Source organism: Pseudonaja textilis, chromosome 11 (assembly GCF_049901715.1).
Source record: "Pseudonaja textilis isolate UNSWEBS1 chromosome 11, rPseTex1.2, whole genome shotgun sequence".
Lineage (NCBI taxonomy): Eukaryota > Metazoa > Chordata > Lepidosauria > Squamata > Elapidae > Pseudonaja > Pseudonaja textilis.
The window spans coordinates 5,960,013-5,984,876 of record NC_142000.1 but is presented as its reverse complement, the minus strand read 5'-3'; the positions used below and the strand labels follow the sequence as shown (position 1 = coordinate 5,984,876).

Genomic DNA, 24,864 nt, shown 5'->3' with positions numbered 1-24,864 from the left:
TGTCTGATCTAATATGGCTTCCAAAGCTGACAAAGCTGGCAAGGAAAGTCATACAAAGGGCCGAAGCTCGGTTAACAAATCTCTCACTTAGCAGCATAAAGTTTGGGCACAATTGTGGTCGTAAGTCGAGGATTATCTGTATCAGGAAAAATACACATATTCCCCATGAACAGAACCACTACAGGATAGGACTCACCTGAACATAGGGACGACTTCACTGAGCGGCACAAAGTCACACGTGGGCACCTGATTCAGTTGGATGTCACAGACCGAAGGTGCCCCAGGGCAAACGTCCATTTCCGGAGGGAAGACAATGGCCTTCTGGACACCTTCTGCTTGGATATGAATGGGAGACAGCTTGTTCCATGACCACATGCGCTTGGACTCCACCAACTGGGCATAAATGGTGGCTCTGTGAGGCACTGCCTCACATCCCTCCTGCGCATTGAAGGATGAATAGGAAAGAAATCAAACACGGCTCATGTGCTTTGGGAGAAAAAGAAACAAGGACATGCAATAGCAATAGCACTTAAGATTTATATACCGCTCTTTATTTACAGCCCTTTCTAAGCAGTTTTACAGAGTCAGCATTTATTGCCCCCAACAATCTGGGTCCTCATTTTACCTACCTTGGAAAGGAAGGAAGGCTGAGTCAACCTTGAGCCTGGTGAGATTCAAACTGCCAAATTGCAGGCAGCCGGCAGGCAGCAGAAGTAGCCTGCAGTACTGCACGCTAACTACTACGCCACCACAGCTCTATCTTAAAAATAACAGCTAGGCAAAAAAACTTACTTTCAGGGATTTGAGAACTGGGTCTAGGATAACTCGCCGGGGCTACTTCCCCACGCCCATCTTGCTGCAGCCAACTCACCCCGACCATCTTGCCGCGGCCAAGACAGCGCAGGCGTTTTGCCGTGACCATCTTGCCGCAGCCAACTCGCCACAGGACAATCCATGTGGGATAACTCAATGCAATCAATATTATCTGCCAGTGTTTCTTCGACATTACTTGCACTTTTGTCAATGGAAATAATGTCAAAGGAACAGTGGCGGATAATATTTATTGAATTGAGTTACCCCGGGTGAAACTGTCGAACAGTGAGATGGGAACAAGGTGTCCCCTTCCATTCAGAATCTTCTAGAACCTCAAACATTCCTCACAGATCTCTTGGAAATTAAGCTATTTTATCCCATGAAACTGGACGTTCTCAGAAAACCGTGTATCTTTTCTATATATACTCATCATATCCCAGTGCTGGTCTCGAAAAGCGTGATCATGTTCTCAAAAGCCCATTTAATTTAAGGCACAGATAAGAATAATGACAGGGCGAGTATCCGTTTCATCATTTTGAGAGTTGTAAGCTAGTGAACAAAACTGAGCAGCTCAGAATCGGGAAATGTTTCACCCTGAGAAATTTGGAAGTCGACTGTCCTTCTACCCACCACAGAACACAGGTGAATTTATCTGCTATGGCCTAGTTCACTCCTTACCTGTACGAGATGCTTGTGAGCATGTTCGTAAGATGGCAAGGCCCCTTCCCCAATCAGTTCGGTGTCGAACAGTTCTGTGATCAGGATGTTTGCGCGCGATTCCATGTCTCCGTCTGGAAAGCATCATACATCTGGAATTCAGCTTGGAATGTTCCCAAATAAACTCTGCTTTGTTTCTAAGTTGCCATGCATATAGGGAGGAGGGGAATGTGAAGACTGTAGAATGTTTTCCTCTACAGTGCCAGGCATAACAGCGATGAGGCTCTTGGATCAACTGAACGTGCCCTAGCAATGGCAGGAGGGAGTGATGAGAAGTTCATTGCCTGCTTGGTTGGCTAACATGGCCTGTGACACAAGGGGATCGGACAATATCTGTGTCATGCCCCTGTTGGAATCTGATTCCGAGGGGGAGGCTGAGCAGCTGACAGGGAGTGGGAGTGACGCTCCGGTGGCTATGGAAGAAACCGGGGATGGGCAAAGTCCGCCTGGGCAGAGCAGGGAAGAGGCAGATCAAGGGAGAGGGAATTCAGAGGAAGATCCAAGCCCACCCCCTCTTCATCCTAGGGTACACAGGGAAGAACAGAGAAGGGAGCAACAGGAGATGTGTGGCTTACAGGGGAGGAAAGGGCCCTGATTCCCTTCATTAGCTGCAGCTGGAAATACCGTGTTTAAAAAAGAAAGCTGCACACACCAGCCTTTCAAGCCTGCAATTCCTTATCCTGCCCTGTCAAGTTAATTGCTGAAGCGTGGTTTGTGTGGATTGTAAGTCTCTCTCTCCCCCCTGCCCTCCCCGAGAATGGAGCTGGAGCTGGTATCCTACGATCCCAAATAAAGAATGATCGATCAGTAGGAAAACGGGGTGGGGAATTTTCCTGCAGACTTTTTGGGGGATTTTCTCAGGGTCTCTGGTCCGCGGGATTTAAAATTATGAGTTTGGTGGTCCCTGAGGTCCAAAAAGGGGACCCCTTTGGGCTAGAGGCGACCCCTGGGCTAGAGGACTTCCAAACTCCCTTCCAACTCTGTTATTGTATGACTAAGCCACAAGGCTCTCATGATGTTCTCACTGCATATACAACACACCACAAAAACTCAATATTGGATTTGGGAGAAAGAAAGATCCAGTTTTCCCAACATATTGGGCAGTCTCTCCAAAGAGTAAACAGAGTCTGGACCTGCACTAGGTATTAAACTGTAATGTGGTTAGTCTGGTTTTTTTTACTTAGCCTCACTGATTAAATCTAGCCAATTTTAGCATCTTCAACAGATCATGGTGAAACAAGCCACGGTATATGAGCCTAGCCTAAATGTTACAACACAGGGCAGCTGTAATATAAGCATGGTGACAATTCTCCCTGTTGATAGAGAGGGGCTGTAGAATAACATTTTCCAACTCATTTTTTTTACAGAATTTGCAATTTTACAAGAAGTTGTTTTCTTGTTCCTGGTTGTTACTAGGAAGGCTCAGGGGGGAAAATAGACTGGCAAGAGAAAATAATATTCCTATCCCCAAAATACACTAAGATATGTTTCAAAAGGGAAAAAGCTATTCTATGCATCTCACTAAATGCTAGTTTTCAGCATATCTTGAGCGAGAACACTGGTGCAGAGCTAAAAAGCAGCTAAATTTCTTCACAAATGAGCAAGAATAAAGATAAAACTAAGCAGAGCTCTGAATAGTCACCCACAACAAAATTCCATACCCCAAGTAAACCATGGTGTAGTAAAATAGTTTTTGTATGGGGTGTTTGAAAACATCAGCATCAAAGCTATCTGTCCGTCCATCCATCCATCCATCCATCCATCCATCCATCCAGCTATATAGAGAAAGAAAGAGAGGGAGGGCGGGGAAGCACACAGGTTTTGAGGCACACAGCAATGAAAAAAACGCAACTTCATTAACTCTGTTGATAAGTTTCCTAAGCAGAAAATGCTTTCCCTGGGAAAAAAAAAAGGCTATGAAATGCTAAACTAAAATCCTTCATTTCCTTTGGACAAACTTTCTTTCATAGTGATCAGATTATGAGCTAAAAATGCAGATTAAACCATAATGTTGTGCATTTTTGTAGCAGAAGGCCCAGGAAAAAAAAAAGATACAATTCTATCGATCAACAACTGGCAATCAGAGGGAGAGAGAAAAGTAAATTATTTCTTAGGTATGGCACTCCACTGAGGTACACAGTGCCAATACAGCAATCTTATTCGTGCTTAGGATGAGAGATTTATCTTCTCCCTGAACATTTCGATGAAGGAGTCCTCTAATTTAGTTGCATTTTTAAAAAAAATATTTTCTTGGATTGTAGTTTGACATTTGTATAATTACATTATGCTTTATACGCATCCTCTCTCTCTCTCTTTTTTTTTAAAGAGAATAGTCCTTGACTTTCAACCATCCATATAGGTACCATTCGCAGTTACAACACTGAAAAAAGGTGACTTATGACCATTTTTCATTCTTATGACCGGTGCAGCATTTCCATGGGCACATGATCAAAATTCAAGATGTTTGACAACTGATACATAATTACGACGGTCGCAGTGTCCTGGGGTCACGGGATCCCCGTTTTGCAACCTTCTGACAAGCCAAATCAACGGGGAAGCCAGATTCACTCGACAACCATGTTACAATCTTAACAACTGCAACGACTCGCTTAACATTTGTGGCGAGGAAGGTCGTAAACATGGAGCCAAAACTCACTTGTCAACTGTCTTGCTAAGCAAGGAAAATCTTGGGCTGAATTGCAGTTGTGAGTTGAGGGCTACCCGTGTATTAAAAATATTCTGTTCTCGGTAAATCAAGTCATGGAGTCCCCAGTAACCTTACCTGATCCCACGGTAACTTCGGTAGAATGCTTGTTAATTATCTTTATTTTGCCCGCAAAGCCATTTTTTTCCACTATCTTCACAGCTGTGTTGGCCATTGGCTTAAAGACCTGCAATGTAAACATCCTTGGTATTTATACGGTGTATTCAACGGTTCAAAACACAATTTAAGGCCACCCACTCCAGTAGATCCTCCGTAATACATTTAAATATGCCATCTATATCACCTCATTAATTTTTAAAAGCTCTCCAGTGTAGAATTGTCATTTGAAGTTGAGTTGTCTGTGACAAAAATTGAGGGCAGGAGGGAGCAGTTCTTATCATGTAAGTTCCTGGGTTTTGAGACCAGGATGGGATTTTGCTGCTTTAATTTCTAAGTTCGTTGCTCTAATGCACGGGGTCTCCAAATTTGGCAACTTTAAGACAGGTGGACTTCAAGAATTCTGGGAGTTGAAGTCTACAGCTCTTAAAAGTTGCCAAGTTTGAAGAACCCTGCTCTAATGCAACTGCTTTTCATTTTTAACTTCCGAGCTTCACGTCAGCCTTTCTCATTCCTGGCTCAGATTACAACTCCCAGATTCCCCCAGGCGACTAAAGCCCAAGCTAGATGAGGATTTGAGAGCTGTACAAAAGGTCCAGTATATATCTGGAGTGCATTCGGTTGGAAAAGACTGAGCTAGATGACCAGGAAGTTGCCTATCTAGCCCAAAAACTTAGATGTCTTACAATATTTTCACTACTTTCATTCTTGGGGTATGCAAAGAGGAAGGAGACACTGGGGAAACTGCATTTGATTGGTCTGAGACTATAAAGTTTTGATCCGAGTAGAACTTCTATGTTGTTTTTTTACGTTCCTTATTACAGAGTAACCTTCATTGAGCAGATCTAGGTTGGCTAAGAAAAGTGGGTGAGTTTCCGTTTTTAAGAACCGCTTACAAATTCACTGCTCAGAATGGAACCAGAATCTTCTTTGATACAATTCGCATTACCATTATACCAGGATCTCCAAATTTAGCAACTTTTAAAACTTATAGATTTCAACTCCCAGAATTCCTCAGCCGGCCATCTTGGCTGGGGAATTCTGGGAGTTGAGGTCCACAGGTCTTATAGTTGCCAAGTTTGGAGACAATTCCAAACTCTCTCCCAAAAAAACCAATTCAATAGGATCTACTTTCCGGGTTCAAAATACTATCAGAAAATTACTACAGCCAGTTTTGAACATCAGTTATTGCAAAGCAACATAGCTAGGCACAAACAGTCTACAACTTCCAACAAACACCCATCTTTTCCAAAGTAGCTTCATGCCACCTTAAAAACAAACCATTCTACTTATTCTTTTTTATATTGGAAAGGGTTGACCATTTATTCTCCTTTGCCAACTGGCAAATGCTGGGTTAACAAACCATTCTACTTATTCTTTTTTATATTGGAAAGGGTTGACCATTTATTCTCCTTTGCCAACTGGCAAATGCTGGGTTAACAAACCATTCTACTTATTCTTTTTTATATTGGAAAAGGTTGACCATTTATTCTCCTTTGCCAACTGGCAAATGCTGGGTTAAATTTTTGAATGGACTTGGGCAGTTGAAACAAGGCAAATTATAAGAACTTAGCAAAGTGTTCTGACTTTGTATTCTCAAGGCCACAAAGCTTCTGTTTATATTAAAACATGCCTCTAATTAATAATTCCTGACAAAAAAAAATGCCTGCCACATTCCAAGCTGTCAAAGATACTTTTTTTCCTGCCAAAATGTAAATGTGAAATAAAAGTTGTGGAAATGCACAGATGGCGACAGGCCACTGCTGGCCAAAAAAAAATCTTTCATTAGTCAATGGTTTAATATAAAGACTAAACCAACCTGACTTTGTCCCTATCTCCTCAAAATACAAAATTTCCTACCTAATCAGACCCTTATTATTATTATTTCAGAGTCATAAAAAAGAGGTTTTCTTGGAAGCTACCCAAGCAGAAACTAAGTGTCTGCATGCTAATAAGCAGACTCTAATGTGGGAAAACAAATTGTAGTTTCAGGCATCTGCGGACGAATCTACTTTTTGAAACTCTATTAAGAGATCTTTTTTACATAAAGGAGAAAGAAATGGTGTCCCCAAAACACTATCATCCATTTTGTTGGATGCAAATACAGATTTCTTACACGTACAAATGCGTCTTTGTTAACTAAGAGACAAAGCAAGTTCTACATAGGAGATTCAAGTAATACACTTATCAGCTGTTAAAAACAGAGGATCTTTGAGATACTGAAGTTCACAAACAAGAAGACTTAATTTAGATATTCTCTGATCCCATTGTGCAAACTTTGGCTTAAAATCCCTGGCATGGATTTTGTAAAATCTTTGGATAAAAATTGCTGAAGAAAATACTGGGAAGGAGAGAAGTGTTTTCTATTTTTAACCCCTCTATTTCCTGAGTTAAGGAGTTTATCTCCTTAAGTAGTTGATCTCCTGCTTAAAAATGGGTCCTTATGTGATATCTTCCCTCTGGACAACAGTAAGGGATGCAAATTAGATGATGTGCTTAAACCAAATCCTCGAAAATAAAATCATCAAAGCTATTGGTGGCGTAATGGTTAGAATGTAGTACTGCAGGCTGACTCTGCCCACTGCCAGGAATTCGATCCTGGCTGGTTCAAGATTGACTCAGCCTTCCATTCTTCTGAGGTTGTTAAAATGAGGACCTAGATTGTTGCGGGGAGATATGCTGACATTTATAAACCACTCAGCAAGGGCTGCAAAACACTATGAAGCAGTATATAAGTCTAGGTATTATTGCTATTGTTGTTCTAAAATAAGAGCAGTAAGCAAAGCAGAATGAGATCTTTGAAAACTTGGGGCTTAGCCATCCAATGTAACCATCAGATTATTATTTTTAAAGAATAAGGAATTATTATTGCATGACTAGAAAGTAATCATACTTGCTGTATTTAACTTTAACAACATTTAATTATAAACCAAATCAAAACAAGTTGAGTTTTTAACTTGGTCCCACTCACTATTTTTCAGCATAATCCCTAGCATACAGTTCAGTTGTGGCCTTGGTCCCAAGGAAAAAAAGTATGCATCCATATATTAAAATATTAATTGGATTTACTGGTTGAGAAAGACTGCAATGGCAGTATACCAAAGAAACTAGAAACTATAAGCAGCTTTCACTATCCCACATATTTCTTTTATATTTTGAATGCAAGAGATCCTGAACTACAGACACTATCCAACATTCTCTCTTTACTGTCTGCAAGAATAACATATCTGATGAATCACATTTTTCATACTGTAATGCGATCATCTTGCTTCAAAAGTTGGTATACATGCATGGCACAACATTCTGCCTTTCAAGTTTGAAAATCAATTCACATCCAAAGTGCCCCAGTCTAGAACCTCAAGAAAAGAAATTAAATGCTGGGAGTCACAAGGAATGCTCCGAAAAAAGAGAGCATTAATAAAGCATCTTCAGGACCTTGGAGAGCTCACTAGAGGCAGTTATAGATTGGGTAGTCTCCCAATAAAAAAGGTATTTCAGCATCTGTTGGAATCAGCTGGGGTTTTTAGAAGGCTGGCAGCAACCGTAGATGCTTTTAGCTTAATCCTTTCCTGCTATATGATTTACATATATTCATACACACATACATATTCCCGTTGGGACTAGAAAAACGTCATTAAATTGTCATAAATCAAAGAGGGCCTGCACAGGAGAGCCATCTTCTGAATAGTTCAGATTCAGAAGATGATGCTCCTATACAGGTATTTATGATTATCAACTAACAGGAAGGCTAAAATCTGAGGACTAAATGGCAAAAAAGAAAAAAAAGAGAGAGAAAGCTAATGGCTTCCTTTGAATTAGAATTAAGAGTTCAACACGCTCAGAATTTGCAGGGGTTTTGCTCAATAGATATCCCTGGAAACATGGCAAAGGATTCTCAAGCTCTATACTAGCAATGATAAAGCAGGGATGTAAACCCTGTTAACAATCATACTTCAAGAAACATTCAAGAATATGGACTAACCAGAGAAAAGAACCTTTCTGAGCTTCATATGGAACAATGACAGAACTTTTTTTTTTTTCATTCAGAGTCAAGAACTGTCTCCTCAATTGATCCGTGTGCATGACTCACAGACAAGGGAGAAAGATGCTCACCTCAATGCCATAGCAGAAGTCAGCCCCTGCTGTCACCGCCATCATGGACAGGAGTCCAGTGCCAGTCCCAATGTCCAGGACAATGGCTTTTTCCCCTCTCTCTTTCACTCTGCTAACTGCAGCACGAATACCTTGAAAATACTTGGTGTTCTGTTAAAAAAAAAGAAGGACCAGTGTATTCCTATTTCTTAGGCCTGGACAAATGTGCCTTACCACGATGGTTTTGAGATCTGTGAGCATTTGCAAAACAATGGATTAAAAGGTAAACTTTCTGAAAGATGTTCTATATAATTCCAGATGTGGCTGTACCGGGCCCACAGTACCAAAACTACCCAAACATCTGAAATTCAAAATTTCCAATAATTGCACGCAGACATCTGAAAATAAGAAGGCAAAAAACAGATACTCAATACTTCTTCTTTAGAAATTATCAGTGTCATTTAGACAATTTGTTTTTTGCCTCACAGTTTAAGGCACTACAGAGTGGGAGTTCATGGAGCTACATAAGGAATTTCAACCCTAATAAAACATGGTTAAAACAGATAAATAACTTACTCGGTCCTTGTCATTCAACATGTCTGCATAGCAGGACCTGTAAATAAAATTCAGTTTTCAGGTCAAACATAGTACAGAATCAGAAAGCTGCTAAGGAATGCCAACATAATCAGAAAAGAGCTAAATAAATGACAGGATGAACAATTCCTATTATGGCATATTATTGAATATAAATGCACAATGATTGCATTACTTATACAGTGACAGGGGGAAATATCACATTTACACACAGTACCCTATATAGTAGCACACAGGAAATAGGACTCATGCTCAAAAAGGAAGAAAAATTGGATCAAAATCAAGAGTGGGAATGGATATATCCTTAGATAACCTGGTTCAGAGCTCTCTGAGGCCTCAACAAGCATCCTGAATTGCACCGATAAGAAAACTAGTGATTCATACGGTTCCCAAACAGGGGGTCACCCACTATTATCCAGATGTACCCATCATTGTCTATATCACACCTATTTGCATGAGGTGCAATTTATGAATGCTTTTCAAGAACAGTGCATATATTACAGAAGTCCAGATGAGAGATAAGTCAAGTCTTCAATGACCAGGAGTAAGACTTGTTTGTTCAGGAATGGTTGCAATTTGTGCAAAAATCTTGACAACTTGAAGATTCTCCAGTCACACTGGCTGGGGAATTCTGGCAGTTGAAGTCCACAAGTCTTTAACTTGCCAAGGCTGGACATCCCTGATCTATAAGAATACCATGAATGAAGGTATCAAAAGTTGCTGAGAAACCAAGGAGGACCAGTAAGATTATATACTGCCAATTCTCTCTCCAAAAGCTGTCAAGAAGTTCAGACAAAAGTTTTTATGCTATATCTTGGCCTGAAACAAAGCTGCCACTATGCTATATTGATTTCATATACTAATAACAATATATTTTAATATATATCTATCCCTACAGACCTTGCTATTTCCTGGTGGTAATCATAATTCTCGTCTTCCTCTAACCACTCCATGGCTCCAGTTGTCGGATTGGCTCTTCCACAGAAAACCTTCATCACCGGCTGTCTTGTTTTGTTATTTGTGAGAAAGGTTCTTTTTAACACAAATCCTGCTTTTGGATACATAAACTAAAACCTATTGCAACAGAAAAGAAATTGTAGTTTAGGAAATGATGCGTACAACGGTAATGCCATTGTCACATCAAAACAAAGCCTTGTGGTCTTTTGGGATGAGATTTAACCCAAGAACTGAAAAGAATGACTCGGCAGTCACATTTATGCACATATATAGTGGGGCTGCCTTTTACAGGTAGTCCTTGACTTACAACAGTTCATTAGTGACTGTTTAAAGTTACAACAGCACTGGAAAAAGTGATATATGACCGTTTTTCACACTTAAAAGTGACATATGACCGTTTTCAAACAACCACTGCAGCATCCTCGTGGTTACATGATCCAGAATGATGCGACTTAAGCCGATGAAATGGGCAGCTATATCCATTAGATTAAATGAATAGAAAAGAAAACTTGGGTCGATTTGATCATCAGACAAATACACACACACACACACACACACACACACACACACACACACACGGAAGGAGGGAGGGAAAGAAAGGGAGAAAGAGAGAGACTTCAGACTTTCATTGAAGGCTTTCAAGAAGAGACTGGACTGCCATCTGGCAGAAATGGTGTAGGGTCTCCAGCTTGGGTGGGGGGGTGGACTAGATGACCTACAAGGTCCTTTCCAACTCTGATTATCTGTTATCTGTTAAGAAAGATAAACTAAACGAAACGAAACTGATTCATAGTATCATTCATTCTTTGAGGATCAGGAAATCTGCCCATGCCCAGGAACCCTGCTTTTCTGGATCAGGAAACCCGAGGAACGAACTCCACACATGCTCAGAGGCATGTGGGGGGTAGCAAATAGGGGGCAGGCGTAGCGAGCCGCCTTCTCATCCCCTGGTGAACCGAAATGCCCTGCTCAGAGCGAGGGGGGGAAATGGGGGAGTAACATTTCCCACGGGAGACACCCACCCACCCCACTCGGCCGACCCACGAGCTCAACCGTCCGCGTTTCACCCACCGGGCGCCGCCATGTTCCCAGCATGCAACGCGGGGAGTTTCCTTACTGGTTGGGAAACGAATCTCTTTGCTTGCCAGAGCCGGAGGCTTGTGGGGACAAAGAGGTATAACGTCGCCGTTTCATAACACTTCCGGTTAGAAGAGGATCTCTGTCCAAGCGGGGCGGAAATCGTGGCACAATTGCCTTCCTGTTCCTCTTTTTAATGACAACAATGTATGTCAAAGAAGTCCACCACGTTCAATGTTTTTAAAGATTATACATGTTTTTATTTTCTTGCTAACTGCATCAAAGTCCTTCAGAAGGCAGGGCAAAGCACCAATGAAATTAATAATAATTTAAAACTATTGTTGCCTGGAAGAACCGGACGTCGCGCTAGGCTAGGGAATCGTTCAGACCTCAGCCCCTCGAGGAAATGAAGATGGCGTCATCAAACGGGGACGCGGAGCCGACATCAGCTACAAATTACGCCGAGGACGGCAGGACAAGGCGAGAGAAGTTCCCATAGTCCCTTGCGCGGTAGAGCGGCCTGGTCCGGTTGCCATGGAGACAGCCGCCGTGCTGCGCGTAAAGAGAAAGCGCGGTGGGTCTTTGCCGGCCGAGGCGCTGGTCCTTGCCTGCAAGCGTTTCCGCGGGGAGGCTGGGGCTGCCGCCGAGGCCGCCGCGTCCTCCTCCTCCCCTTCGCCCGAAGAGGGCGAGGTGGAGAAGACTCTCTTCAAGTTGGTAGCCACCGTAAACTCGGAGGTGAGGCTTCGCGGGTTTTGGCTGGGACAGTTAGCGAGGAGATTAAATGTCTGTTTCTAATGATCTTTTAAGTTAATACTGGGATGTGTTTCAGCGCGGCTGGCTGGGGGATTCTGGGAGTTGAGGTCCCCAAGTCTTCCAAGGGCGAAGTAACCCTGATCTAAATATAGGCAGTCCTCGATTTACAGCAGTTCGTTTAGTGACCATTCGAAGCCCTGAAAAAAGGGACTAACCACCTGCGGCCTTTGCAGTTTCCCATGGTCATGTGATCAAAATTCTCATATTTATGACGGTCTCAGCACCCCGGGGTCGTGTGATTTCCCCTTTTGCGTCCTCCTGACAAGCAAAGTCAAGGGGGAAAGCCAGATCTGCTTAACGACGCTGGTACTGATTCAACAACTTGCATTGGTTCCCTGAACAAACATGGTAGGAAAGTTTGTTAAATGGGGCAAAGCTTGCTTCACAAATTTCTCATAAATTTTGGGCCCAGTTGTGGTCATAAGTCCAGAGGAGGACTTATGAGTGATTTTTATTCTTGTAATCTTTCCCTGGGCAAAATGGAGCATCATAGGGTAACAATTTTTGAACCAAGGGATCTCAAAATGGGTTAACTTACAGAAGGTGTCCAAAATCTGGGACCTATGACTATGGTGGAATTGACATATTGCAAATTGTGTAAAACAATGTATCATCTTCTTTTAATGACCCCATAATCCCTTGTAGGGTGGAGTCTGGGCAATTGAATGGAGCAAAGTGTTTACTGGCCAGATGCCCTACCTGTCACCAGTGCGGAGTTTTCCCCCCAGCAGATATATTCTCAATGTGCCCAGAGAGAGAAATATCTGCCTCTACCTAGTATAAAACAGTGCATGACATAAACATTACCATAAAGCAGGATGTGACATAATACAGAATGCCATAAAAGATTTCCTGTGCTGTTGTTTGACTGCAATATACAGTTCAACATTGGGTATCTCAACTTTTCCAATGAAGGACGGGATATCAAAAGCTCGGTCATCCTTATGCGCTGAAATGGACAAGCTAACTTTAGAGATGAAAAATAAAGACGAGTCGGCATATTATGCAATTTGGGATAGATTCTATCATTGGTGGGAGCAGAAAGGAAAATCTTAAGTTGGGAAAGGAGAGTTGCTGAGAGGGCAAAGGAATGTATGAGATGAAAATAGGATCAATGATGTTAGAAATTATAATGTATGAGCGAACAAATGTATATATGTATATATTTGAATAATTGTATTTAGGAATATATATATATCCATGCGATACTGACCCAAAGTTATGTCAAACCAACTTCGCTATGTTCAGTGTTTTTAATTGTTTTGTTCAGTAAAATATTTTTTTTTAAAAAGCCCAGTCATCGTTAAAGGCCATGGGGAAATATCACTGAATATATTTCTTCATCCGAGGGCAGGTTAAGAAGTAACAGGTAGAAGATTATCAAAGAGAGATCCAGCCTAGAACTAAGGAGAAACTTCCTGACAAGTGAGGACAATTAATCAGTAGAACATCTTGTCTGTAGAAGTTGTGGGTGCTCCATCGCTGGATGTTTATAGAGAGAGATTAGACAACCATTTGTCTGAAATGTTACACTTTCCTGCTTGTGCAGAGGGTTGGACTAGAAGACCTCCAAGGTCCCTTCTAACCCTATTATTCTATATTGGTTTTGCACAAGGCTGGACTGAATTGGCCTGCATCCTGCCCCTGGTGGGGGGGAGGTTATTAGAGCATCTTGGACTGTATTTAAACATCCTGCTTTGTTTTAGGGCAGAAACAGAAAGTAGGTTGGGTGTAGCAAGTATATTGTAGATTAGAACATTCAGACTCAAAATGTTCTCAACAACCAGCAGGGATCTTGCCCCAGGACACCTGCCCTATTCCAAATATACTTATTTTGCACATCCCAGAATTATGTGTCAATATTTAATATATTTTTTATCTTAAGTAGATGTCTTTTTCTATTGAAAAACCCCAAGGGATGAGAGAGGAGATATTATGCTGAGTGTCCCAAAGGTGCTCCTTCAAGAGGCAGATGGACTTTCTGGTTTTTCTTTGAAGACTTCGCTTCTCATCCAAGAAGCTTCTTCAGCTCTGAAGAAGCTTCTTGGATGAGAAGCAAAACGTCTTCAAAGAAAAAAAAAATAGAAAACCCAGTTACCTTTTGAAAAAGCACCTTTGGGACAGCCATGACCTGGAGGACTGAGAATCTCCATAGACATTGTGCCGAGTAGGGAATTCTGGGAGTTGAAGTCCACGCACCTAAAAGTTGTCAAGATTGAGGAACACTGCTCTAATCCCGGGTGCTAACTGAACTTCTTTAAAATGTCTTTTAGGCTGAACCTGTTGACAAATACATACAAGAAGCTTTTACCCAACAGAAAGGAGGCCGGATCCTGCGACCTGCTCTAGGGAGCGCTCAAAGAATAATTCAGGATCTTCGTTCTTCAAAGCAAGCCAAAAGGCAGGAAAGCCGTTACCGCCTGGTCACTAGCCTCCGTCCAAATCTCAGTGATGGAGAAAATGCTGCTCTCAGAGCAAATGAGAAAGAATCTGATGAAAAGAAACAGTCTTCTATGTCTGAGAAAGACAAAAATGGCAGCACCTCAGGCTGCTGTAGAGACTTTCAGTTCTTTGATATTATACAGGAGGAGGGTGTGGAAAACGATACACCTTCCTCCCATTTACAGGTTAGTACTAAGTCACGGACCATCTGAACCCTGTATTAAAATGGGATAAGAGTCATGGTAGCGCAGTGGTTAGAATGTAGTATAACAGGCTACTTCTGCCGACTGCTGGCTGCCTTGAATTTGGCAGTTCAAATCTCACCAGGTTCAAGGTTGGCTCAGCCTTCCATCCTTCCGAGGTGAGTAAAATGAGGAGCCAGATTGTTGGGGGAAAAATATGCTGACTCTAAACCGCTTCAAGGGATCTGTAAAAGCACTGTGAAGCGGTATATATATATCTAAATTGCTATTGCTATAAGAGCCACTGATGCAAACACAGTAACAACGATCCCAACGACAAGCTGGCTCATAATCTATCTTAGGTTTTTAATAATGTTTTTCACTAGGGCCTCTTACCTCCTGTACAGTCTGTCTCATAATCTTAGATTGTTTAAGGAGTTTGTGAGTCCTACTGTAAAAGCATTGGACCGTATGTGGTTACACCTGTTTTTATAGCAGGACTCATATTCTGGAATATTTGCTGTTGAACCCAATTTCCTCATTACGGTGGAGGATAGGGCTCAAAACATTCTTCCAACACTCCTTTTAATGGTTTTCATCGCATCAACATTTTAATTGTATTTTGAAGATGATATTTTTTTCAAAACATTAAAAATGATTTAAACAGAAATGAAGAATAATTGCAGAAATTTAAAGTGTAATATAAAATATTTCAATAGCAGTTGGGAAGAAAAGGAAGAAAAAACCGATATTTGGTTTTTTAAAACTTTTTGTTTTATTTTGTCTTTTATTTCTATCACTAAATCAGATCTCATCTTTATTTATTTTTTTTACTTCAACCCTAACTTCTGTGTAAAATCTTTGTGATAGCAATAAGATTAATTATAAATAACAAAATTGTGTTAGGGATTCCATGGTTTTATATATGCATGCATGTATGCATTATATTACTTTGTTTTACTTCCTGTTTGCTTATGGGGTTTCTTTTTATTCCATTAATTAAAAATATTTAATGTATTAATAATATTTTAAGAGTTGCTTTAATTGTATTCTATTTGAACTGCATTTAATTCTATTTGAACTGCATTTAAATAGCTGTCCTGAGCTGTTAAGGGAGTGGATACTATATAAATATCAATGCATAATATGGTTTGTTTGGTTTGGGTTTCATTGCGAATCTAGCTATTACAAAACTCAGAGGTAATATTTCCAGTAACTGATCAGCGACAGAAGTTGCCATACGTTGTCCACATTTCCAGTCATAACAAGGTCAAACTTTATGGTTTAGAAGCAAGTTCTAAAAACAGCAAGAGTAACCCAGAGCAAAGTGCAGTGTGTGAACCAGGCATTGTGTTGCAACGGTCTACTGCCCTTTGACTTCAGATAGCCCTGGGCTAAAATACCTTTTGACATTATGCCACCTTTATGATGTGTGGCACTCTTCCAGCCACAATAGCCTCTTCAGCAACTTGGAAAGCAAGCAAGAGACAGTTCCACGTTATCTAGGGAACATCAACACAAGGAAAACCCAGCTAAAATTCTACAGTGCCTGTAGATTCATTTATGTTGGTACAATGACCACAAGGAGAAAGAGGCTGTTACAATTGTGACATTAGATGTCGTCTACGAACCCTGGTATTTAAACTTATTGGGACCTTAAAATGCCTGGTGCCTGGTAATTTGGACAAGATATGGCAACTTTTCATTGATCAGTTACTCAAAATAATATTTTTGAGTTCTGTTTTTTAAAAGTACATTTTACCGAGCTTCTGGTGTTATTAAAAGATCAAATACTGTAGTTAGTGGACAGTTGATTGTTGTTCCTTAAAATTATGTATTTCTAGCCTTATCCGTAACTAAATAATAGCAGTCAAATAGAGTGAAGACATTTTATAAAAATGTTCCTTCTTGGCAAGTTCATATTTGGAGATGACAAAAATATAATAAATATGAGATCAAAAGATCAAGTAATACAAGGATTGCAGCTTTTGGTACCACAAGTCCTCTGTCCCCCCCCCAATTCTTTGTGAATTACAAACCGTACCTACATTGGCACTGAATCTAACATTAAAAATGAAATATTGTGTTCTCTTGGATCCTTTTATCAAAATTGGCTTCACTTAACACAACATAGTGAGTTAATTCTTGAGAATTCACAAGAACATTTAACTATGGAAGAAAGATACTGTGTTGCCCAATTAAACAGTGTTCCATTAAATATTTGCTCAGAGATAGGGAAAGAAACAAATAGTTTATTTTTAATAAGTTGCCTTTTTCCAACTTAGTCTTAAGTCAAGAAATAGTGTACTTTAAACATTAAACACTTAAAGTCCAACTTTTTTCTTCAATTAAGTATGAAAAGGCTAATTTGGAGGAAAGGATTTAAGTTTAGAAACCTTAACAGGGTTGATGTTGTATATCTGATTCCATATACTCTGTATGTGTGTGTATAAATGGATGAATAGATGGATGGATGGAAGAGGAAAGGGAGAGGGAGTTAACAGGATGAGATATTGGTTAAGGTATGTATGCATGCCATTGTGAATTGACCAAAAATAAAGGCAGTATAACATTCTAATAAGTAAGCTCTCACTTTCTGTTTTTTAAGTTGTCTATTGGCTAAAAAAAAATGTAAATCTTAACAGAAATCAGATCCAGATGTGATTCTCTGCAATTCTGTAGAGATGATTCGTGAACGTTTAACCATAACTGACAATGGTAAAGAAGCAGAGGATTGCTTAAATAAAGATGAATACGTCTATGATATTTACTGTACGGAAACAGCTACTCCTGGGTGGATCGAGAACATTCTCTCTGTACAACCTTACACCCAAGACTTTGACTTGGTAAGTAAATCAAAAATAGCATCTTCTAAGGAAATATAAAATTTAGCAAGGCTTGTTTCTTTCCTCTTTGTAAAACGTACTGTAATTTGTAAATTAGAAGTGATTCAACTAATAAAATACAAGCGGTAACTGTATCTCATTGCCTTAAAAGCTTCAATTGCATGTTTTTCTCACTTTTACACCTCTACCTTCAAGATTCATTCGGTCAGACTGACCCATGTTACGTGCTTGTAGCACATTTTTCCTCCCTGACAGTGATATTATGTGTTGACATGCAGATGGATGAGGAGCACCTCCCTGAAGAAACCTATGAAGACGAAGATGATGAGAATAATGAGAACAACTGGCGTAATGACTATCCAGATGAAGATGAATTTCTAGATGAAGATGAAGGTGGTATTTGTTGATAATCATATTTGTACACAGGTAGTCCTTGACTAACAAATGGTTCTGTTTAGTGACAATTCAAAGTTACAACTGCACTGAAAAAAATTACTTAAAACCAGTCCTCCTCACTCTTAAAACTACTGCATCTTCTCCAGTCATGTTATCAAAATTCGTGTGCTTGCCAACCAACAAAGGTTGCAGCATCCCGGTCACGTGATCTCCAGCTTCCAGCAAGGAAATTTGAATGCGGGAAGCTCCTTTGTAATACACCGGAAGTGATAATGTATGGCCCAGTTTTACCTCAGTGGTGTTTACCTAGGGAACAGTCAGTAGGAAAAACTTGAATTATCATCATCCTCTTTTAAGGTTCCCATAATTCCTTGGGAGGATGGAGTCTGGGCAACCGAATGGATCTGAGTGTTTACTGGCCAGATGCCCTTCCTGTCACCAGTGCAGAGTTTCTTTCAGCAGATAAGATTCTCAGTGTGCCCAGAGAGAGAGAAATACCTGCCTCTACCTAGGATCCTCCCGACTGTGAGGCGAGAGCTCCACTTCTAGGCCACCACACCACTCAAAGTAGGAAAAACTTGAATCAATCCAATGAAATCTGTTAAGGGCACAAGGTATTTGCACTTTATTTGTCCTTTCCCAGTTTTAGTTTCTGCCACCAGTCTCTCATTATATGGGAAGGTAAAAGAGATTATTAAAATTAATGAAACAGTAATAAACTTTAAGTTGTTTTGGACAAGTAGAAGGAAGAATTTGAGATTAATGTGTTAAAAAATGTCAATAACCAGGAAAAAAAAAAGACTTCCAAAATCACTCCTGCTTGCCATCAATTTGGTTTTCGTTTTTCTTCCAGAATCAGAAAAAAACAGTGGGGACACCAGTGATGAAGATTGTGGATATATCAGGCGATCATGGGAGAAGTATGAATCTGAAGTCCTGCAGGAGTTTGAATATGATGGAGTCAAGGAACTGGATTCCGAGTAGCTTGCAGAATCTTTTGTATTCCTGAGATTGCTCCTCCCCCTGCCCCCCCACCCCACCCCCGGTGTGTGATGTGCCCTTAGCAAATCGTGGCACCACAACCCTCATGTGTCATGCTGTTTTTTGACCAGAGCATCTTCAAATCAAGAGAAAACAGATTGCCTTGATCCAAGTGACGTTTGCAATTTTTGGATCTCAACCATGGCGTTGTGCAAGGAAAGCCTGAAATTGACAAGATAGATTTGGCCATTTTGGGATGCCTTACAACTCCTTTTGTTGTTAACCTATTGAAGCAAATAGTTTGTTCTTTTGCAAGCATTGTGGGATCACTGTCTGTAGATAGGTCTGTACTTGAAAATGATCATTCAGATTGGAAATTTCTGCACTTTAATATTCCTAGTTGCCCCATATATATATAGTTGATAAACTTTACATATTAAAAACATCCCTTTTTTTGTAGCATTTCTTCATTAAGATATCTGCCTTGACATATCCCTTTAGGAGTTAGTGATATATGATAATTCTCACTTGTTTTTCTTTGCATAGTTTACAAATATAGTAGTTAAAATATACAGAATTTGAAGTTTGCCTGACCTTGTTTTCCCTGTGGAAGTTCTGTGAAGGAAAATATTTTTTTTTACTAGCCATTATTATTTAGCTGATGCTTTCTTGTATTCCTTAGGTGTTCATTGCAGTGCTCCATCATCGGAGGTTTTCAAGAAGAAACTAGACAAGCATTTGTCTGGAATGGTATAGTGTTTCCTGCTTGAGGAAGGGGGTTGGACTAGAAGACCTCCAAGGTCCCCTCCAACCCTATTATTCTATGTTCTTTGAGTTTATCAAATTAGCTGATTAGTTCCGAGTGAAGTGCTTGTAGTTTATAGATAAACATCTCTAGTCCATCCCTTTGTACTAGATGTGGAGAAATGGAAAACCGTAGCTTTTGCTTCTTTATACAGAAAATGACAGTGCCAACAAAATAAGTATCTTCAATTACATAAGGATTTTTTTAAATATAAACTATCAAGCCTAGTATAGTGATTATGTCCATCTCTTTGATTTGCAGAACCTAGTTGTGGGATCTTTGGTTATTCCCTGAACTTGGTTATTTTCTTGCAGACCTTTCATTACCCAACTAGGTAACATCATCAATGCTAGTAGGAAGTGGGGTTTGCTCTCATTGCCCTGTCGGTGTGGGTGGGTGTGATCTCGGTAGTTCCTTCATTGGATTGTTGTTTACCTAATTCTAATGATCTGGACTTAGGGCCTACCCCATTCCCCCATAGGCATTCCTATGCTCCTTAACTCTTGCCATTTCTCACTTAACCCACGTCTTAAAGAATCAGAACTGGGTCTGCTGAGATTGTTGTCGGTTTGCTAAGCAATCGCATCACCTTGTAACCCAAGGATTAGCTATAATTTACCATCTTTGCTTCAACAGTTTAACTGGCATTTTGACCGAAGCAAACTAGAGAAGCTGACCTGTGCCAGCCCCTGGAAACTGAAAATGATGGTTTAGCATTCTGGGTCCAAACTTTACAATATCTGCAATAGAATGCTATTTGCATTCTTTGCAATTCTTGGCTGCAGGCAAAGCGGTAGAGATACTCTACTCTCTTTCGAGTTTACCTTGGGTGACCTGGTTACATCTGTGCAATTTTCTTGCAAGACTGCTTAAATGGAGTGTCTGGCTTAGCTGCCAAATAAGGTCAGAGTCTCATACAGAAAATAGTTAGCATTCATAAAACAAGTTTTCCTTCACAAACTGACTCATGTTCTCATTTTTTTTTAATTTCCACATGGTGGAATTTTAATTTCCCCCCTTTACAGTTCTTGTACATACAGGAACTACAAAATTTGCTGTTGTGGCAACTAACTGATCGGATCAGGAGATAAACAGTTCAGTCCTCCTATAAAACAAAACGCATTTTAACAGCAGAATGGAGTACAAAAACAATCCAGGGTATAGTTTAAAATTTTAACGCCATCCTGTTAAACTAAATAAAACATTTATTGGCCACATTTCTATTGCACTATGAGACTGAAACCTAATTAAAAAGCACCGATAAAAAGATGTAGTACATTTTTAAGACAGTTTTGATCTAATATGGTTGATTCAAATCGTTTGGTTTTCATAAAGACTGAGAAACAAAGCTTCAAACTGTTGCTTTCTGGGTTATTCACCAATACAATAAATAGCACACCTCTTTCTAGACAGATAGTCAGACTTGATTATAACTGGATTCAAATCTGAAAGCAAATCCCGTTTTTTGTTTGAATTAAAAAAAACCTGAATAATTACATGTATAGCTCTGTATTTTTTTTAACTAACTACTTTCCATTTATAACATGATGGGCTTAAGAACACAGTACCAATGATTTTGACAATTATGCTCTGGAAATTTACACATACACATAGACTAGGTGATTAAAAGTGAGCAAAGCTCACAACTGATAAAGGAATCTCTTCTCAGATGTAATCCATTGTGAGAGTACTTACATTTTTATTCTTTAGCACCCATCAGTTTAATAAATTGTATACAAAGAAGAAGCAAAGAAATGGAGGGACGTTTCTAACATTTTGCCTCTTTGAAAGATCTGTGCCTCTAGAAACAACCAAGAGCCACAAAAAGCCATAACATGACAGACTTTTGAAAAGATAGTCTACTTGGGGGGTAGACAAGATGTGCATTTAGAATTGAGAGTGCTTTTCCTTAATAAGGCCCAAGCAACCTTTTCTAATAAAAAAAATATTGATTTGCAGCTGATAATGGTGGAAATGTGGTCCCACAGTGAGAAGATATAAATGGACAATCAAGACATTGATAAAGCCAAGTGGACTGTCAGATTACATTGGGCCTGAATCCCTGTTCTTAAGCTTTCCCTTGTTTATACTAACAACTAGCATAATCAACTGAGAAACTATTTGCCCCAGAAAATAGCTTCACGGTTTCTCCCTATACCGCTTTACAGAAACTTTTTTCTACTTGCATTAAAGAAAGTGCCTTAAAAAGGTGCATTTTTAACCCTATGAACTCAGTAATAAAAGTTTTGAAAGATCCTCAGGACAAGTCCAACTATTACACCAAAAACAGTTCTGTATAAAATCCTTAAAGAATCAGAGGGCTGAAGCAGCATGAATTTGCCGTGTCCAATGCCCAACGTTGAGAGAAAGCCAAGTGAAGAATTGTGCTTATTATGCTCAAATGTTGACTTCAAGGCCCTAGGCTTAGTACCCTACTGTGTTGAGTTGATTCCAATTTGACCTACTCAAAATACACTTCCATCTAAACCTCTACTTTGAACAAAGCAATTGAAGTTGAGAAGAGATGACCAGTAGCTTCTGAACGTCTTGAGGATATGTGTTGTGGATGAAGGATGGAGATAAACTACTTTTAAAGATCAGAAAGCAAACAATCTCCCTAGCATATTCAATCACCTGGGTGGGATAGCTGGTCACAATCATCAGTGTAGGATTAAACAACTGATTGCTTGGTAGACCTGATGAAGTTTTCCAATTCTAGTAAGTTGCACAAGATATTTCCTTTGACACACTAATTGTCTCATGTCCACATACTCATCTTCGGGCACTTTCATTAAAGACCTTTGATTTGGCCGTTGAAAAACATCGGATTAAAAACCGTGGTGAATTTTACGCCTGAGAATCCTGGTGGTGAGTTTTCTCATTTTTACAAAACTAACAAGCAAAAAGGCAACCAAATTATGTCAACCGGATAGAATCTCCAAATCCAGAGAGAAGATCTGGACTGCGCTGGCACATGCAGACCTTCATCCGAGCAGCTGGTTGATCTCCATTTTTCAGTCTTTAATTAGATTTGTTTTCTTCTTTTTCTTCGACAGCATCCATTTCCGTCAGAACACAGTAGCAAATTAACTGAGTGGATCGAGTGACAGCACCTGGGGAAGGAGAAGATTTGAGAGTGAACTGTGTAATTATGAACGATTACTTCAAAATCGAGTAGCTTGCTAAATCAAGATTGACCTGGGACGTCTTAAAACAGAGGATGTTTCTGTTTTTATGCATCCACTGCAAATCTAATCATCCAGTTTAATTTTTCCATAAATTGTGGATGCTGTAATGTTTCCTTTAGTAACAATGCCTGCTTATCTGTTGAGCAGATATTACACTAGCCAAACATTAACTGCTCCGAAAAAGGACAGTTTCTCTAATCTACCATCAACACAAGTTCTCCTGAGATGAACATTATTCCTTCCTCTGCTGAGACTAAATTTAACAGTGGACATGAGGTTTCTATCTGCACAAAAATGGACCCAACCATACTGTTCCTTGCATACTTCTCTTTGTCTTGGACTTTCCTTTTTGCTGAAAGTCAAGGCCTAAACTTCCAATTCAGCATTTGCAGTACAATTTAAATGCAGAGCATCCCATCTTTTTAGCCAGATTAAAATCTGGGAAACTGCCAGTTAACGCTGGAATGAGAGGGTCAAGCTAGGAACTAGCTTGGTATTGTTACACAGTAACAATTTATTTATGTTTATGTTTATACCAATACCGGCTATCTTGTACATGTTTGATAAATAAATAAATAAGTATAATAAGCTTGACCCCTATCCCCCCACCCAAGTTCTATGAAGGGATCTGGTTATTCCCAGTAGCCTGGGAAAGATTCTTGTAACAAAAGTAGAAAGCAATAAAGTTGCTTATATTAGCTGTTCATGACTGGCTCTGACTGCCTGCACCTGATATAAATGGCAAATTTGAACTGAAGACTTTTATGAATAAGTGTAAATTTTCTTAAACCCAACCCATATCTACTCTTCTCCAGAGTTTTTCTTTTGTTACAGTTGCCTAAGAAGACGGGAAAAAGCTTATTCACATTTACTACTGAAACAAGAGTGAACAGCTGTAAGGCATGGAGTGGTATGGAAAGGGTAGCATGTGGAATATCCCATCATTCAGTGCAGTTGACTAAGACCTCAATAAAAGATAATCAGCAGGGGGTTGAAACAGAAGACCTCCAAGCCAATTATTCTATGCTCTATGGAAACAATCCTTACCTAAGACTTTGCTGACCAAAGGTGGCCTTTTGGATACAGGCAAGTAGACCCCCATGAAGTAGACTGGAATGCCAGAGAGTGCAATTCCAATGCCAATCAGAGAATTAACGGTGTCACTGTAGAGTGGCACAACCACTAAAAAAATCGAGCACATACAGAAGACGATTGGGAAAAACAGGCTGAGCTGGAAAACAGAAAATACAGTACTGAATAAGGAGGAAGAGGAAGAAGTCATGTTCCAATGTACAATTTTTCCCATAGTCATTAGAGGTAGTCCTCAACTCACAATCGTTTGGATAGCAACCCCTTAAAGTACAACAACACTGAAAAAAGTTATTTACAACTGGTCCTTGCATTTACAACCATCATAGCATCTCCATGGCCATCTGACCTCAACTGCAGTGAACCCCTTAACAATGCACCAAAAAGGTAATAAAATTAGGCCTGATTGTGCTTAGGAATAGAAATTCTGATGACAATTGTGGTTATAACTCAAAGACTAACTGTTCTGTTTCCAGAAATAACCTTTCACCCATCCAGAAATTACTAATAGGCCCACAGAAAACACCAGGATCACCACCAATGCAACGAAGTATAGTGTTCCTCTTTGAAAATCACTGAATTTGGTAACTCAGCGCATTTTAATGTGGAAAATTTTGTGCCGGTACTCATTGTTTGTTTGGTACTCAACACCCAAGCTAGAACTTGTCAGTGTTGGCTGCTTTGTAGTTTGCTGGCCCTTTGTTTCTTACTCATTGTTTTGGTACTTGTTGCATTTCCCAGAACCAATTAATGACGAGTATCGAGGTACCTAGAGGGATGCGATGGCTCAGTGGCTAAGACGCTGAGCTTGTCGATCAGAAAGGTGGGCAGTTCGAATCCCTAACGCCACATAATGGAGTGAGCTCCCGTTACTTGGCCCAGCTTCTGCCAACCTAGCAGTTCTAAAGCATATAAAAAATGCAAGTAGAAAAATAGGGACCCCTTTGGTGGGAAGAGAACAGCGTTCCGTGCGCCTTTGAGGGTGTTTCGTCCTGCTGACCACATGACCACAGAGACGTCTTCGTACAATGCTGGCTCTTCCGCTTTGTAA

The 24,864-nt window shown here is 40.0% G+C and overlaps 3 protein-coding genes across 4 annotated transcripts in view; 1 reads left to right on the top strand and 2 right to left on the bottom strand.

Annotated features, from left to right (window-relative positions):
• The window catches only part of PRMT7 (protein arginine methyltransferase 7), a 34,244-nt gene extending 22,781 nt beyond the window's left edge, over positions 1-11,463 (bottom strand). The window contains exons 1-7 of one of the 2 annotated variants that reach the window (XM_087940515.1): positions 11,112-11,463; positions 9,938-10,111; positions 9,020-9,056; positions 8,465-8,614; positions 4,313-4,421; positions 1,492-1,604; positions 197-438 (exon numbers count right to left, since the gene is read on the bottom strand). In XM_087940515.1, coding sequence (XP_087796641.1) covers positions 197-438; positions 1,492-1,604; positions 4,313-4,421; positions 8,465-8,614; positions 9,020-9,056; positions 9,938-10,101 — 815 coding nt within the window. In that variant the 5' untranslated portion in view covers positions 10,102-10,111; positions 11,112-11,463. Of the gene's footprint in view, positions 1-196; positions 439-1,491; positions 1,605-4,312; positions 4,422-8,464; positions 8,615-9,019; positions 9,057-9,937; positions 10,112-11,065 lie in introns of both variants that reach the window. The other variant, XM_026714156.2, reaches the window with a different exon arrangement.
• Positions 11,464-11,511: 48 nt separating this feature from the next.
• Positions 11,512-21,032, top strand: SLC7A6OS (solute carrier family 7 member 6 opposite strand). Its single transcript, XM_026714118.2, has 5 exons — positions 11,512-11,806; positions 14,158-14,511; positions 17,154-17,354; positions 17,633-17,747; positions 18,604-21,032. The coding sequence occupies exons 1-5, from the start codon at positions 11,606-11,608 to the stop codon at positions 18,732-18,734; spliced, it is 1,002 nt and encodes a 333-aa protein (XP_026569903.2). The 5' UTR covers positions 11,512-11,605; the 3' UTR covers positions 18,735-21,032.
• SLC7A6 (solute carrier family 7 member 6) overlaps positions 20,726-24,864 on the bottom strand; it is a 47,873-nt gene continuing 43,734 nt past the window's right edge. The window contains exons 9-10 of the mRNA XM_087940518.1: positions 23,772-23,955; positions 20,726-22,649 (exon numbers count right to left, since the gene is read on the bottom strand). Of these exons, the coding sequence (XP_087796644.1) occupies positions 22,558-22,649; positions 23,772-23,955 (276 nt within the window). The 3' untranslated portion in view covers positions 20,726-22,557. The remainder of the gene's footprint in view (positions 22,650-23,771; positions 23,956-24,864) is intronic.